The 16,328-nt window shown below is 37.9% G+C and overlaps 1 protein-coding gene across 1 annotated transcript; it reads right to left on the bottom strand.

Annotated features, from left to right (window-relative positions):
• Positions 1-446: 446 nt before the first annotated feature.
• On the bottom strand, positions 447-14,446 carry LOC139936305 (acid-sensing ion channel 4-like). The gene is made up of 8 exons (XM_071931096.1): positions 14,110-14,446; positions 6,920-7,484; positions 5,802-5,900; positions 4,068-4,215; positions 2,925-2,981; positions 2,144-2,294; positions 1,389-1,480; positions 447-754 (listed from the first exon to the last, which is right to left on the bottom strand). The coding sequence occupies exons 1-8, from the start codon at positions 14,382-14,384 to the stop codon at positions 639-641; spliced, it is 1,503 nt and encodes a 500-aa protein (XP_071787197.1). The 5' UTR covers positions 14,385-14,446; the 3' UTR covers positions 447-638.
• Between the last annotated feature and the right edge of the window lie 1,882 nt (positions 14,447-16,328).

The following is a 16,328-nucleotide window of genomic DNA, read 5'->3' as shown; positions in this document are numbered from 1 at the left end:
ACACTTTATGTAAACTACCACCACAACATAAACTGACAAACCTGTAGAAGTTTGAGATCGATCGTCTCTGGGCTCTGGGTCACGAGAGAATAGTGAAAAAAAATTGCATTGATGCCAAATAGAAATGAATACAACACTTAGTGAGCGCTAATTAAACTCCAATCGCGAAATTATATTATTTATTTCTCTTCAAATATGAAATTTCGGACGCAAACATTTCAAAGGATGTTTTCTTTACTATCTTCATCATTGGACCGTTTTAGTTTTATGTAAATCTGTGATCTTCACGATTTTTGTTTTTTACCAATTCTGTAACGTTCCTTTAACAATGTTTTACACCTTATCTATTGCACTTCGTTTTTGATGAAGTGCCGCTTTGTTAACGGCTTGTTAGTGCTGTATGTACACTGCAAACATTGGGGTGTTAAATTGATTATCTTGGTATCTTTATGTGACAACACAACAACACGGTGTTAATTCACCATCGATAAAGTAGTGGGGATAAATAACACCAAGTTGGCGTTGTCACATTTGATAGAAACCAGGAAGAATCAGTTGTTACAGTGTACGAAATGATCCTAACCACCCTTCATCGATTTGTTTGATGGCGTCTACGACCCACCGATGTCTTTGAGAGATTAATCCTTCTTATGGCGAAATTTCCGAATCAGGGTGACTGAAAGGAAGTCTAGCCACTCAATGACTGTGATGATACTCATTCCACAAAACAGTCCCATGTAGCCGCCAATATTACCTGCAAGTAGATGTCAGAAAATAGATTTCACGAAACGCTCGAGTTAGGACACGCAGCCGTAGATTTTACAAGAGTTAGGACTCGTCTAATCTCGAGTTAGGGCGAGTAACTCGTCTTAACTTAGAATTAATCTTAAGGTCTGCATGCTCAGTGCAGGATTGGGACTCGTCCTTAGTCCTAAGATTAGTCTTAAGTTAAGAAGAGTTTTGTGAAATCGACGGCTGGTCCTATAGAAGGTACTGTCACACCTTGACGTTTTAGTCAGCGTATGCAGACGAATGACAATTTTGGCGAAATACGCTGTCTTGTGAAACTATACAGGTAATAGTAAAATGTCGGTTTTATTTACATCTCAATAAGAAGAGTCCCTCAAGCATTGATTTTACCTACTAGTTCAACCAATTACTAGCAATATTAAGGCTTACTTTTATTTATAAGGATTTAAGTAAAAGACTAGTAACAGCAAATGCTAGTTTTTATTTATTAGGCCCAATGTCTAGCCTCATCAAATGTATGAAATGTTGAGTTGGACAAGGAAAATAACGATACAACAGTAATGCAAGACAGAAACGCTATCAGATAGGAGAAGAAAATTTCATAAAAGAAGGATTTGTCTCGAGAACTCTTGACATACTCTGCAATGATGATTTGCTGAAGGCCTCCGTCTGTTCAATCTGAATATACATCAACTCCTCGAAGTAGATGTAGACATCTAAGTAGTTTTTCCTGTCAATGAAACAGCATATGAACGAATGTAATGGGCAATCGGTTCAAGGGCACCGGATTCAAACTCTGGTGTTTTCTATCCAGCAGTTCGTGGGTTCGAGTACCACAGTCGTGACACCTGAGTCATAATGCTTTGTCCTTCGGTTGGGACGTGAAGCCGTTGGTCCCGTCTGTAGTGTACCACAGGTAAAATAACACAGTGCACGTATTGAACAGAGAGGGGTTCGCCCCGGTATTACTGGTTTGTTTGACAGATAATGCGCCACAGCACTTTGTAAACCATTACATGGTGCTATGTTAAAGTAGATCTCATAATTAAAGCGTCCTCTCACACCCCTTGCAATACTGTGTGTTAAGGACCGGTCACACAGGCCCCGATAACGATAACGAAAACGAGAACGATAAAAATGCACGCCCTCGATTGGTTGAATGAGCGTGGGCGTATTCTGCGTGGAGCATTTCAACCAATCGAGGGCGTGCATTTTTATCGTTCTCGTTATCGTTCTCGTTATCGGGGCCTGTGTGACCGGGCCTTTACAGCCCCAGTAGCGTCACTGAGTGACGGAAACGCGCGCTATATAAAAAAGCATATCTTATTAATATTATAACATTGGTGAAATTGATTCATCTACACAAAAATATTGAAACAATAAATTGTTATACCTGATATTGGAAACGTTTATGTTTCCCCTTGTTGAGTGTAAATTGCTTATGTGATCCGCCGGCCAGTAACCCATTGAGATCCGACTCTCGTATGTTGTAAGGTCGCACGAATCCGGACAATTACACCCCACGTCAGTATTCTGGAACTCTTCTGTGAATAAGAGAAAAGCAACATTAAAATCTTATTGGTTTTAACCCTGATACCGATGTGTGTTAGGAGTTTATACTCAGTAATTTTCCGAGTCCTGTGAAAAAAACCTTCTTTTCACAGGACTCGGGAAAGTCCCGAGAACACCGAGTTAAACAACCACATTTTGTTTATCCCCGAAGCAAATCTAACATCAATTAAAACATTTAAATCAGATATTTAATTGTGCGATGTTCTGGTTCTGGGTTAACAAAAAACGGAAAGGTATTTTAAGCAATAAATACAAAGTTTAGCCTTGACATAAAATATTACGGGGTCAGAATTTCTCGGGATCCGGGTACCATTGGGCCTATCCCGTTCATGAATCAGTACAACCCGGAATCTGCGTCAACATGACCCAGAAATAGTTCCATTTTAATCAAAATCCGGGTTAAAATCTCATATTTTGTTACCACGTTCCGGACAGAGGCTTTTGACCCGGAAATAGATGCGCCGTCTGCCTGGAACCCGGAACTGGGTCAATTCTGTTCCGGGAGTTTAAGAATGTAAAATAAATAAGGATTTAATTCGGGCTTATGACTTGAGAGAGTAAACCGCTTTCTCCCTGATCATGATTGGTTTCTCTGTAATTACCTTCCACTGGGTAGATACATTTAATCTGTATCTCTGGAAGACAGATTGGTTCGTTGCCTGCGTAAAAATAATAATAACTTGTTTAGAAAACGAAACACAAATCAAACATGTACTTTATAGCGTCTTTTTGAAACGAAAGATGCGCCACAAAATATCGAGGCTTGATTCATCACAAAAAAAGTTGTATAAGTTAAAGGCAGTGGACACTATTGGTAATTGTCAAATACCAGTCTTCTCACTTGCTGTATCTCATTATATACATCTATATCTAGAACGGGGGACGGGGGGACGGCAAAAATAGAAATGTCGGGGGAAAATGAACAGGGCTGGGGTAGGGAATGAACAAAATCCCGCTAGTAAAATAACAAACCCGTCGGAAAATTTGAGCTCAATCGGTCTTCGAAGATGCGAGATGATAATGAAATAAAAACACACCTTTGTCACACGCAATTGTGTGCTTTAGGATGCTCGATTTTGAGACCCAAACTCTAAATCTGAGGTCTCGAAATCAGATTCGTGGAAAATGACTTCTTTCTTGAAAAGTACTACACTTAAAAGGGAGCCGTTTCTCACAATGTTTTACCTCTCCCCATTAGTCGTTAACAAGTAAGGTTTTATGCTAATAACTATTTTGAATAATTACTAATAGTGTCCACTGCCTTTAAGGTTGTTTTGGGACACTATTGGTAATTTCTCAAAACAATTATTAGCATAAAATGTTTCTTGGTGACGAGCAATGGGGAGAGGTTGATGGTATAAAACATTATGTGAAACAGCTCCCTCTGAAGTGCCATAGATTTTGAGAAAGAAGTAATTTTCCACGAGATTGATTTCGAGACCCCAGGTATAGAAGTTGAGGTCTCGAAATCAACCATATTAACGCACACAACTTTCTGTGGCAAGGGTGTTTTTTTTTCTTTCATTATCTCGCAAGTTCGACGACCGATTGAGCTCAAATTTTATGCCTAGGTTTATTTTATGCCTATGTTGAGATACACCAACTGTGAAGGCTAGTCTTACACAATTACCAATAGTGTCCACTGCTTTTAAGAGAAGAAAATACATACGTGTATTATAAGAGTGAAATAAACGAGTGAAGAGTTGGCACAAAAATTATGTTTAGTTATTTCTTTATTTGTTTACCTGGCCATCTGTAGTCACGGCAACCGCATCGCTCCACAGCAAATGTCACCTTGCACTCAAATCGACAAGTTGGCACTGTGTATACTTCAGAATGGGCTAGTCTGGACTCGGTGCAATTGGATTTGAATGGCGCTTTCAGAGTTTTGATCTATAGGGAATAAAGATGTTTAAAACTTTGTTGAGGCAATGCATCACAATAACACGATAAGTTTACCGCAATAAATCTAAGTCTGATTTCATACAGGAGCACATTGCCTTGGATCGGTCGAGTTGGTCTTTGAAAAGCGTTTGTAATCGTTTGTTATAAAATGCACATGTTTGGAAGGATGTTCTATAAAAGTATACTGCATAGATCCACACATATTTGCCTCGAAATTGCGTTGTTTTCCTTTTACTTTGCGAACTATAAGACGGTCGGCCGTTTATGAGAGTCAAACAATTATATTATACTTTTAAATTATCTTTCTAATCATAATTATGCATTTTGTAACAAACGGTTACAAACGCTTTTAAACGGTTTCAATTGGCTTTGTTATATAAAATCAAACACTTCCATGGCAACATCGCACAGTACCTGGAATGCAAATGTAGCTTAAACGTCCATGTATTCAAATACAGTACTTTATTTGTAGCTTAAAATGTCATTTATCAAGATATTGTACCTGATATAGCTCAGATTTTAATGTGGCCAAATCCTGTATTTTAATGTAGCCCAAACCTCAGTATAGCCCAAATCATTGGGCTATTTAGTGTGACTGCCCTGCAGTGTTTTTATATAGGCCGAACCTAAACGTAGCCTGAGCTTAGTTTAGGTGCATTTTATGGGCGGATATTATTGTGATACAGCGTCGAGACTACATTTATGCCACATTCACGTCTTGTGTGCAAAACATCCGTCTTGAATGCACTGGACATATTGGTAATAATCAGTATTTTAACCCCCCCAAAAATGAGACTTAATTGGTTATCAAAGTTGCAAGAGAAAAATAAATAAAACACACTTGATGCACTTATTCTGAGTGAGAAATTGTCTTTTTCGTAACAACTACGTCACACCCCCAAATCTTCAAAGGCCAACATGTCTTTGGTTTTTAATAGTGTTTCAGGTGAAAATGTTGCTCTGGAGGATGAGTGTGGCAACTTTTTAATCAGTGAGCTTTCAGATAGAAATATTTCTCTCGAGGATTGGTATTGGTATGAACTTATAATCATTGAACTTTCTTCAGAGGGATTTTTTTCCCTCTTGCGGATTGCTTGTGGTGTGTACTTTACAATTATCAGTGAGGTTCGGTGGAAACGTTTTCTCTGGAGTATTGGTACTGGTATAAACTTTATAATCAGTGAGCTTTCAGATGGAAATTTCGATCCAGGGGATTGGTATACTTATATGAACTTTATAATCAGTGAGCTTTCAGATGGAAATATCGATCCAGGGGATTGGTATACTTATGAACTTTATAATCAGTGAGCAAAAAAACAAAAAACAAAAAAAAAGCTTCAAAGGGAGCCATTTCTCACAATGTTTTATAATATCCAACCGCTCTCCATTGCTCATTTCAAAGTCAGTTTTTATGCTAGCAATTATTTTGAGTAATCACCAATACTGTCCAGTGCCTTGAACAAATTGTTCACAATAAATAAATGGCAAAACAATAATACGTGTTTCGATAAGTTTTTAAACAAGTGTTTTGAATCATTTTAATTGACAATTAAACGATTGATAATTAAAATTACTTTATTCTGTCTGACGGTCACTGATGATTCAAAACCAGGCGATAGAGAGAAGCCCAATTCCTTCACAAGCGGTAACACACCTTGCGGATGCAGCAAAACCTGCAAGATAATTATAAATAAAGATCAAGTCCCTAAACCTAAATCACAATGTATTCGTTTCTCAAAAATGAAATCAACAGCTGAAGTGCTTCTTCCCAGGTTTGCCTCCATTGATCTTAGAAGTATTTGACAAATGTATTATAGCTCCCCCTCTCCCCTTAGCTTTGAAAAGACTCTGTAAACAAATAGAGGCCACGTCTAGTTCTTTTTGTTTTTCACTTAAAGCCACTCCTTTGACACAAAATTGCATAACTTTAATTCCCTTGGATTGCGTGTAGGGCTTAAAAGCAACTGGTGAGCCGTCCCATTAGTTAAATCAATAAGTTGTGGGTTAATTACCCTACAAACACGTTGCTATGGTTAGGGCTACTGCTGTGGACGTACGTAATGAACATCAAGTGTACTGCTAAACTCAACGAACTACTGTGAACAAAAGGCCTATGTCATTCTTCGGTTGAGAATGACTGAATTATTAAGTGGATTCAATTCAGTTGAATTAAATCAATCTTTATTAGATCTGCAAAAGGTAATTTAAATGCTCGCTTAAAACATTAAAAACAGTTCTTGGGCTATACATATATTTACAGGAAAACCATTCAGTTAATAACAGGGGATAAGCATTTACGCTAGAAAATACCTGGAGTCTGGATGACAATAATGTTATTAAAATTTGAAAGTAGGACTGTGATTTCATATTGCATTTGGGATATATGAGGATGGGTATATCTGTTTGACGCAGCATTTTAAAGTTCTTTCTGTATTTTCTGTAAGTTGTTCTTGGTTTTGACTTTTTTACTTTCTAAAAGCGCTTTGAGGCATCATTTTAATTATGCACTAAAAAAGGGTGTTTTGTTATTATTACTTGGCATAATTATGGCACTCGCATAGAATCAGCTAGCTGGCAAGCACTGTATGAAGCGGATAGTTGTTATCTCAGTCAGGTTTCTTGAGCAAATGTTTGACCAATAGTATACAAAACAGAAGGATTTGATGAGAATCTTGGCAAAATGTGAACCCACCCTGAATCCAGCCGCGGTGCTCTCCCCGAACGTGTACTCGTCATGCTCGGCGTACAGCCGCATATACAGCCCGTCTCGACTTCCAGCGTTCCGCACACTTAACGGCCGCTCAGCTTTATTGGCGGGCTCGTTGAACGTAAAACAGACCCCATGGTCTGTGAATCGACGTGTGAAGTTTTTAGCTGTGCAATTATGAGACGATCTCCATTTACAATCAATTAGCATATCTTCCAGGGTGTGTGATGCCGAAAAAAGATATGTGTTAACATCATCGTCATCTCCGAACGCGGACTCCTTTGTCGCTATAGAATCGAAATCGATGGAGTTTACGTCTCGCCCAAGAGGTCCGTATAACTTTTTCATAAAATCCAGATCCGTTTGATCGAGCTGGGATTTCTTGAACTGGTTGAAGTTGCATAATGTCACCGCTGGAAATGTCATAGTTTCCACGTAGTTAATAGAAATTGTGCTCGTCATTGGGTAGGTGTAAAAGTGAAGGATGAGAGTCACAATCTGACTTATAAGCACACCACTTACAGTCAGCACAACTGCAGACCATCCCAACCTAAATAAAAAGAGAAAAAAAATGATTAAATACAACACTTACAGTCAGCACAACTGCAGACCATCCCAACCTAAATACAAAGAGGGAAAAAATGATTAAATACACCACTTACAGTCAGCACAACTGCAGACCATCCCAACCTAAATAAAAAGAGAGAAAAAAATGATTAAGTTCACCACTTTCAGTCAGCACAACTGCAGACCATCCCAACCTAAATAAAAAGAGAAAAAAATGATTAAATACACCACTTACAGTCAGCACAACTGCAGACCATCTCAACCTAAATAAAAAGAGAAAAAAATGATTAAGTTCACCACTTACAGTCAGCACAACTGCAGACCATCTCAACCTAAATAAAAAGAGAAAAAAATGATTAAGTTCACCACTTACAGTCAGCACAACTGCAGACCATCCCAACCTAAATAAAAAGAGAAAAAAATGATTAAGTTCACCACTTACAGTCAGCACAACTGCAGACCATCTCAACCTAAATAAAAAGAGAAAAAAATGATTAAGTTCACCACTTACAGTCAGCACAACTGCAGACCATCCCAACTTAAATAAAAAGAAAAAAATGATTAAATACACCACTTACAGTCAGCACAACTGCAGACCATCCCAACCTAAATAAAAAGAGAAAAAAAATGATTAAATACACCACTTACAGTCAGCACAACTGCAGACCATCTCAACCTAAATAAAAAGAGAAAAAAATGATTAAGTTCACCACTTACAGTCAGCACAACTGCAGACCATCCCAACTTAAATAAAAAGAGAAAAAAAATTATTAAGTACACCACTTACAGTCAGCACAACTGCAGACCATCCCAACCTAAATAAAAAGGGAAAAAAATGATTAAGTACACCACATATACAGTCAGCACAACTGCAGACCATCCCAACCTAAATAAGAAGAGAGAACAAAAAAATTAAATACACCACTTACAGTCAGCACAACTGCAGACCATCCCAACCTAAATAAAAAAAGAAAAAAAGTGATTAAATACACCACTTACAGTCAGCACAACTGCAGACCATCCCAACCTAAATAAAAAGAGGGAAAAAATTATTAAATACACCACTTACAGTCAGCACAACTGCAGACCATCCCAACCTAAATAAAAAGAGAACAAAAATGATTAAGTTCACCACTTACAGTCAGCACAACTGCAGACCATCCCAACCTAAATAAAAAGAGAGAAAAAAATGATTAAATACAACACTTACAGTCAGCACAACTGCAGACCATCCCAACCTAAATACAAAGAGGGAAAAAATGATTAAATACACTACTTACAGTCAGCACAACTGCAGACCATCCCAACCTAAATAAAAAGAGAAAAAAAATGATTAAGTACACCACTTACAGTCAGCACAACTGCAGACCATCCCAACCTAAATAAAAAGAGAAAAAAATGATTAAGTTCACCACTTACAGTCAGCACAACTGCAGACCATCCCAACTTAAATAAAAAGAGAAAAAAAAATGATTAAGTACACCACTTACAGTCAGCACAACTGCAGACCATCCCAACCTAAATAAAAAGAGAAAAAAATGATTAAGTTCACCACTTACAGTCAGCACAACTGCAGACCATCCCAACCTAAATTAAAAGAGAGAAAAAAGATTAAGTATACCACATATACAGTCAGCACAACTGCAGACCATCCCAACCTAAATAAAAAGAGAATAAAAAAGACTAAAGCAACGAAATAAACAAAAAAGCAGTGAAAACTAGCCCAGTAATATGCCTGTGATTTTTTATTTTTATTTTTTATCTTTTTTTTTCGGGAGGCAAACTTGTGTTTTTTAGTTGAATGTTTCGAGTGGAATTGCTCCCAGCAAGTTATAAATGCGTTAATAAAATGCAACGATTAACCCGTGGACGCTATAGCATAATGCCAATAACATTCACAACAATGCATGGTCGCACAGTTCTCGACTGTAGGCCTACTGCTTATAAATTATTTGCGTGTAGAACTGGCTGTTCACAAACTTTTCTAGCATGGTATAGGCGTACATAAACTCTGAAAGGTTCACTGAATCCATATAAATTTATAAACCAAAACAGTGATGTGTGCAATATGTGTAGTACACTCAGTCCCTATAGAAAAGAAGAAAACAAAATTGCGGTTATATCTATGGGGCTTCGAGGTTAATGGTGACTGTAAAGTTCAAAGACTCACCCCAAGCTAATTCTGCTGCATGGTAAAAGCGTTGTCTGGTTTAGTTCCATTAAATACATTGGACACTTTTGGTAATTGTCAAAGACCAGTCTTCTCACTTGGTGTATCTCAACATGGTTTGTTATTTTATGCATGTTTTGAGATACACGAAGTGAGAGGACTGGTCGTGGCAATGACCAATGGTATCCAGTGCCTTTAAGTGTTTCATACCAAGCATGTTTACATGGTCATAAGATTTAGAAGTAATTACGAAAGGTTTTCCCTTCCTTTAATGGGCTGTGAGAGCGACTATGCTAAGGTCAAAATAAATACTGGCTACGTGCTCTCTATTTTTTAATTACTCTTTTCTCCACAAACAAGAATAATGTCCTTGATTGCGTAGGGGCTTAAAAGCAACTGGTGAGCCAGCCCATTAGTTAAATGCAATTAATATTGTGGTTATTATGTTGTGCAAACACGTTGCTATGGGTAAGGCTACTGCTTTACACTTCCGTCTACTTTGATGTCACGCAATGTTGCTTTATTGGTGTGGATTGTGAAGGTGTATACCTTTCCTTTCTTGTTTCATTTGGGCTATATTAATCCAGTGTGGGATGTACCCTCTGTGGGGGTGTCGTGGCCGAGCGGATAAGAGCATTGAGCTCAAGCTCTGGTGATGGGCTCGAATCCCGGTCATAACATTAAAGTGTCCTTGAGCAAGACACTTCACTATAATTGCTTATATCGATTGGTTTAGCTTATATTGTGCGCTACATCTTTAGAGGCACAGGCTGTATACTCCCCAGGGAGCTGAGATGGTTTAAGGAATGAAATGGCCTAGTGATCAGGGTATCAATGATCTATGAATACACATAAATTATGTTGCATTTATGGCTTTCCCAAGTTAGGACATCGATTTCATTATTTGAAAGTAATGCTTAAAGTCACCTGGAAATATATATATTTTTTTTCTTTCAAACATAAGAGTAAAATGCTTACGAACAATAAAACAATTTTTTTAGTAATTGTTTGTCACGATTTATATGTTTAAAAAATATATAAAGGTGTTTGGGGGGCTGACTCCGCCTACCCCTTTTGTGACGTCAATCGAGGCAGACTTTGCCTGCAATGCGTATAGTAAACACACGTGCAAAGTACATGTACGTCCAAGTCGTGAGTTGGTACATTTCATTTTTTTTTTTTTTTTTTTTTGAAACGTACAAACTCACGACTTGGTCCGTACATGTACTTTGCAATTGTGTTTACTCTACGCATTACAGGCAAAGTCTGCCTCGATTGACGTCACGAAAAGCGCCCTCTGGGGTCGGGGTCTACTCTTAAATTTGTAAATAACAAAAGAACTGATTTTTTTAAAACCTTAGTTAACTGTTTATTCACATTCCACTCATCAAAAAACATATATTAGTGACACAAGCTTTATTTTGAAAAAATACCACTTCCAGGTGACTTTAAGACAGCTCTGTCGGCCCTCTCCCTCTCACAATTTACCTTGCCCATTGTCTTGAAGCCGTCAGCAGAAACTGTTTTCAAAATATTCCTTTTTGGGGGTATTGACGAATTTCATACTTGAAGGGTACTATAACGAACTCAGTTGCATTGTACACCGTTTTAACGTGATGCTAGATATTTATATACGTACATTTTGTTTCAAACTTATAAAAATATGACAACTCTCCCTATTTGAGAATGGGAACATAACAAAGAAAGAACTTTACCCTAAAGAGTTCCTTTTTAAAACATGTATTAAGCCTGAATTTACAAGTCGCAAGAGAGTTAAACTACAAGGTATTTTGGCCGCTCACCCAATTCTGCTAAGTTAGATATTCTATAATGATCCGATTTAGTGCAGATAGGCAGCTAATAGGTTTGCGAAATATGCAATTGAATGCCTGAAATAATGGTTGAAGCTTATATAGTAAAATACCCTATAGCCGTAAACAAAAAGGGCAAACATTTCTTTAGATGAATTTTTATTTGTTCTTCTTGAATTTGTAGGCCCACGGGGCCTTTAATCATTCTTTGAATATTTCTGCCCAGTTTTGATCCTTTATTAATATTTATGACATTTTCTTATAAAACTGTGCATAAATAAGCGTTGGTTTGTTATGATAACCGCAGAGGCAATTTCGCTCTCCGTTGTTAAACTTACAAAGGAAAACCCATTAAAAATTTATTAAAATAACTAAATTAAATGACAGTGATACATCAGAGGTGACGAGTGTGCGCTTAATATTAAAACTTTAATAAGTTTTGCCGGTTAAACAAAACGTTATGAGGTTTATGCCATCCGAAGATACCTATAAATGATGGTAAAAATTATTACCCAATTACTCCAGTGGTTTGTACATTTAGCAGAGACTCATAATTGAAGCCCCTAAACGGACAGGTATTGTTTTATATTTTTGTTATGCAAGTCGCCTGACACACAAGGCCTGAAGGCAACTTCAAGGTGTGGGCTACAATTATATTTTCCAGAGGCCGTTGCCAACCTACTCCTAGGGCTGAAACAGGGTTACCCCTTACACAGTCCATACGAATGTAGGCTTGGGTATCATCAATTCGAAGCCTGGCCGGTAGAACAGAAAGCACTACCTGCCCAATTTTATGTAGCAAGTGTCACGACCGGGATCCGAACCCACGACCCGCTGATCAAACACCAGTGCTTGAACCCGGTGCTCTCAACCGCTCGGCTATGACACTGCCACAAAGGTATAACAATATTACAACTGTAAACTCAGAACTGGAATGTTATTTCGTTCTATCTAAGATTTCGAGGGACCGAATAAATAATTCGTGGGAACACAATTGTTTGGTTTACCCTTTTGTTAAACTGTCCCTTGAAGGGTGTATGTACTTTTTGTAGGACAAAAACACAAAGTCCACATATTTACACTAAATTAACACAGTTTGAAGATAATGATGGTAGAAAGCTTCCTTGAAAATTTTACGTGCTGAGGTGATGTATGTGTGGGGTTATGAGTAAAACAATGTCATGAAAATAATTTTCGTCTCATGAGACCAACATTTTTTTTAAGCATTTACAAACGCATCTTCATCACATTGTTTTACTCATTTCTCAAAAACTACAGCACCTCAGTAAGAAATATTTGAAGGGAAGCTTTTCACTATCATTATCTTCAAACCCTGTAATTGTTTTGTACATCTATGGACATTTGAAAAAGTACCCAAATCATTTAAGGGGTCAGTACTTATAGACCGTCAAATGGCTTGAAGAAACTAAGTTTTCAATTTAATTACATTCAATGTTCACCTTGTTCCGAAGATCACACGAAAGAAGAAGTAAGAGGATGGTCTCATCCAGAGTTAATGATCACACTTAAAATTTATTTTTGGTATTATATTTTTTTTATAACAGGGGTTTTTCCTGATCAGTTTCTGCAATACGCCGACAACTTAAACGTCGCGTTATTCTGCATCAAATGCATCGGTGTGAAGGTAAAAACAAAAAAAGGATATTCTTTATCCACAGAGTACATTTGACATCTATTAATTAATTAATTTCAGCAAAAATGAATTAGGCACAGGCAGTGTGAGGAGCTGTACTTTACAGCGTGGTCGACCAGGTGGGTTAGTGGTTGGTCGCTGTTTATGGACCGTACAACGCCTAAGGCGCCCAATAACAGATGCTAGCCACCAAACTTTAGGGTAATTACCAAACGCATTGATGACGGGTCATTACACTATTATTTCTATGATATTAACGATTTTTGTTTTATTTTTTGCTGTCACGTTTAAAGCGTTCTTATACTCATTCCTCGGGCGTAACTGTTGTGTGGCACCCGACTTATCTCTTGCACAATAGACCTAATTAACTTGTTTGCATTTATTTTGAGGAACCTGTTTTTAAAATTATCAGAAAATATTTGTAAAATTTCAAGTCTGTACTTAACACTATGTTCCGATTGTATTTGCTTACGATCTATTTAATAGTCTATTTAAAATGTATGAGAGCTCCGTAATTAAAGAAATAAAAACTAATTAGACTCTTTTTTGTGTCAAAACCTCAAAGAGCTCGACTAGTAATAATGACTTGTTTTTCCATGCCAAGATGGTACTCGAATTGTTTTTCTTGTAGCATGATGTATTCAAGCTTCTGTGTTTGTTGGGAAGCTCCCTCTGAAGTGACGTAGTTTTCGAGAAAGAAGTAATTTTCAACGAATTTGATTTCGAAATCAATCATCTGAAAGCGTACAACTTCGTGTGACCATGGTGCAACAAGGGTGTTTTCTTTCATCTATAGCTCACAACTTCGACCACCGATTGAGCTCAAATTTTCACAAGTTTGTTATTTTATGCATAGGTGAGATACAACGACTGTGAAGACTAGTCTTTTAAAATTACAAAATAGTGTCGAGTGTCTTTAAACTCAACAACTATTCTATAAAATCCTCTAATTTACCCAAAAGAAGAGACTCACCTTCTCATATAATTATACTTATTGTTGGTCACATAACCCAATCCATGGAAAGTTGTGTTTCTTCCAAATTCCCGAAACCGATCAGCGAAAGTACGATCATCAATGAAGTCGCCCTGTAATCCCTCGCTGAATCTGCTTCTGCTTTGCTCTGTAACATCACTTCTTCCCATATCGATGAAGGTAGTCCGAACTGGGTAGTCTTGGGTGGGTGTAACAATCGGCCGCTTGTCTTCGAGGGGCATCGCGTTACTGACATTCTCCCTCCACGCGTCCATCTTGGTTCCGTCCCTCACCGGTATCAAGTCTTCCCTTATGTCGTGATGAAGGGGGAGTACAGTCTCGTTGTTCAGTGGCGAATAAAGTGACCAGTGTCCAACCACGGCGGTCCATTAAGTCGCTGTTCCAGAGAATATTGAAACCAGCGAGGCATCCATTACCGTTGCCATAATAACGTGTCACAATAACAAATGGGATAATGATGTTTGGCTGTCCATTAAGCAATATTAATTCCTTTTACGTAGACGTCACACCATAGGCTGCATTCATCATTCGCTCGGTCCGAGCTAGTGCCTCGTATCCAAAATGAGCTGGGATGGGCCGATCAACCCCCAGGTCTTCCCTTCCTGCTTACGAAGAATTGACTAACAATAATAATATTTGTTATGCAAATAATGAATGTCAATCTCAATGGCGCTAGATAGTGGTCCCTGTAGCGTATGTCAATCGCCGTCCGTGTTCACCTTTTACCTAGATTCATATGCAGACGACCGCTGCAAGTGCAACTGCAAACGTCACCTCTGACCAATCAAAACACGGATACAGAATGCTTACGTCACTGCACGTTTATCCAATGAAATGGTCGTTACGGAATGAAAACGCTGATTCGGAAAAGCAAGTACTTTTCTTAGGGAACCAGTCTAGGGTGAGACTACGTGGGTGTCTGGTCGAAGTACAATCACAGCCAATTGCATTCGACAGAGGGCGCACTATGCCAAACTCGACTGTTGCGCGTGTACACCAATCGGGAGTCAGTTCCTTCCAATGCTCTCTACTTATATTGTTTCCTTCACGTTAATTTTTCTACCAAAGCTGACGACCTATCTGTGTCTATGATCTGCCTTTTGTACCCTTTAAGTTTTTGATAGTGCTTTTGAACTTGTGCGAGCAAGGTAATTTCTACTTTTTGGAGTCGAGAGTAATAAAGTTTCTTATGTCTTATGGCAGGAATTAAGCATTTAAGTATGCTGCGCATCATGAACAGAGTCAAACTAACAACTATAAAAATAGATCATTCGGTAATTCATCGAAGAAAACAACACGTTCAAGCGTGACGGACATTGACAATCTCAACTTAAAAATACGGTTTTAAAAAACTCGTTATGGTTCTACCGGAGCATTAAGAGTTATTCAAACCAAGGATCCAATGCAAAATAATAGCGTTAGTCTCGATATCTTGTCCACGCAACTTCCTCTGTGTCAGCTACTTTCGTGAAAAGAAATCCGTCATGCCTTCAGATACAGCTGAAGTTGAAGCCTTATCGAGAAACTCTGATGTTTTCGCAAATGTCGGAGTCACTTTAAGTGCCGTCTGTTCTGGCTCGGAATGCGAAGTGAAGTTCAATATTCAGAAATGAAAAGGAATTTTGCTAACCAGTGGTTGATATACTTAATGCACGGGTTGATTTGTCATAAAATTACTTATCGGTCTAGTATTAAGTGTCAAGTGTCAATTACTGAAGGCGTCAGGTAATACTCAAGTACGAGTACTCGGGTCTTCGAGTACCGAGTATTTTGATATCCGAGTACCGAGTACATACAAAAGTGTACCAAGTATTTGGATCTATGGGAAAGAGTGCGGGTATTAAAAGAACATAAACACACACTTGTATTTACAGTTCTTTTCTCATTTATTGTACTAGTTTCTCGAAGACATTGTCGGCTTGTAATGATGCCTTTTCCTAATTATAAAACACATAAAATCTAACATAAAATCTAACAAAATTGTATTTCTGTAGGTTTCGTGGATAATGAAAATTATGAGTAATCGGATTTGATATAACAGTAAACAGTTAATCATGAGTCATACAGATTGTGCTGAGTATCGAGGTTACTTCAAGTACAGGAAGTTATTTTTCAGTCAAATTTCGAGTTTTGACTTCGAATACAGGTACTTAAAGGCAGTAGACACTATTGGTAATTACTCAAAGTATTGTTTAGCA

Source organism: Asterias amurensis, chromosome 4 (genome assembly GCF_032118995.1).
Source record: "Asterias amurensis chromosome 4, ASM3211899v1".
NCBI classification, from domain to species: Eukaryota; Metazoa; Echinodermata; class Asteroidea; order Forcipulatida; family Asteriidae; genus Asterias; species Asterias amurensis.
Note: the sequence above shows the minus strand (reverse complement) of the source record. Positions and strands in the feature narration are given on the sequence as shown.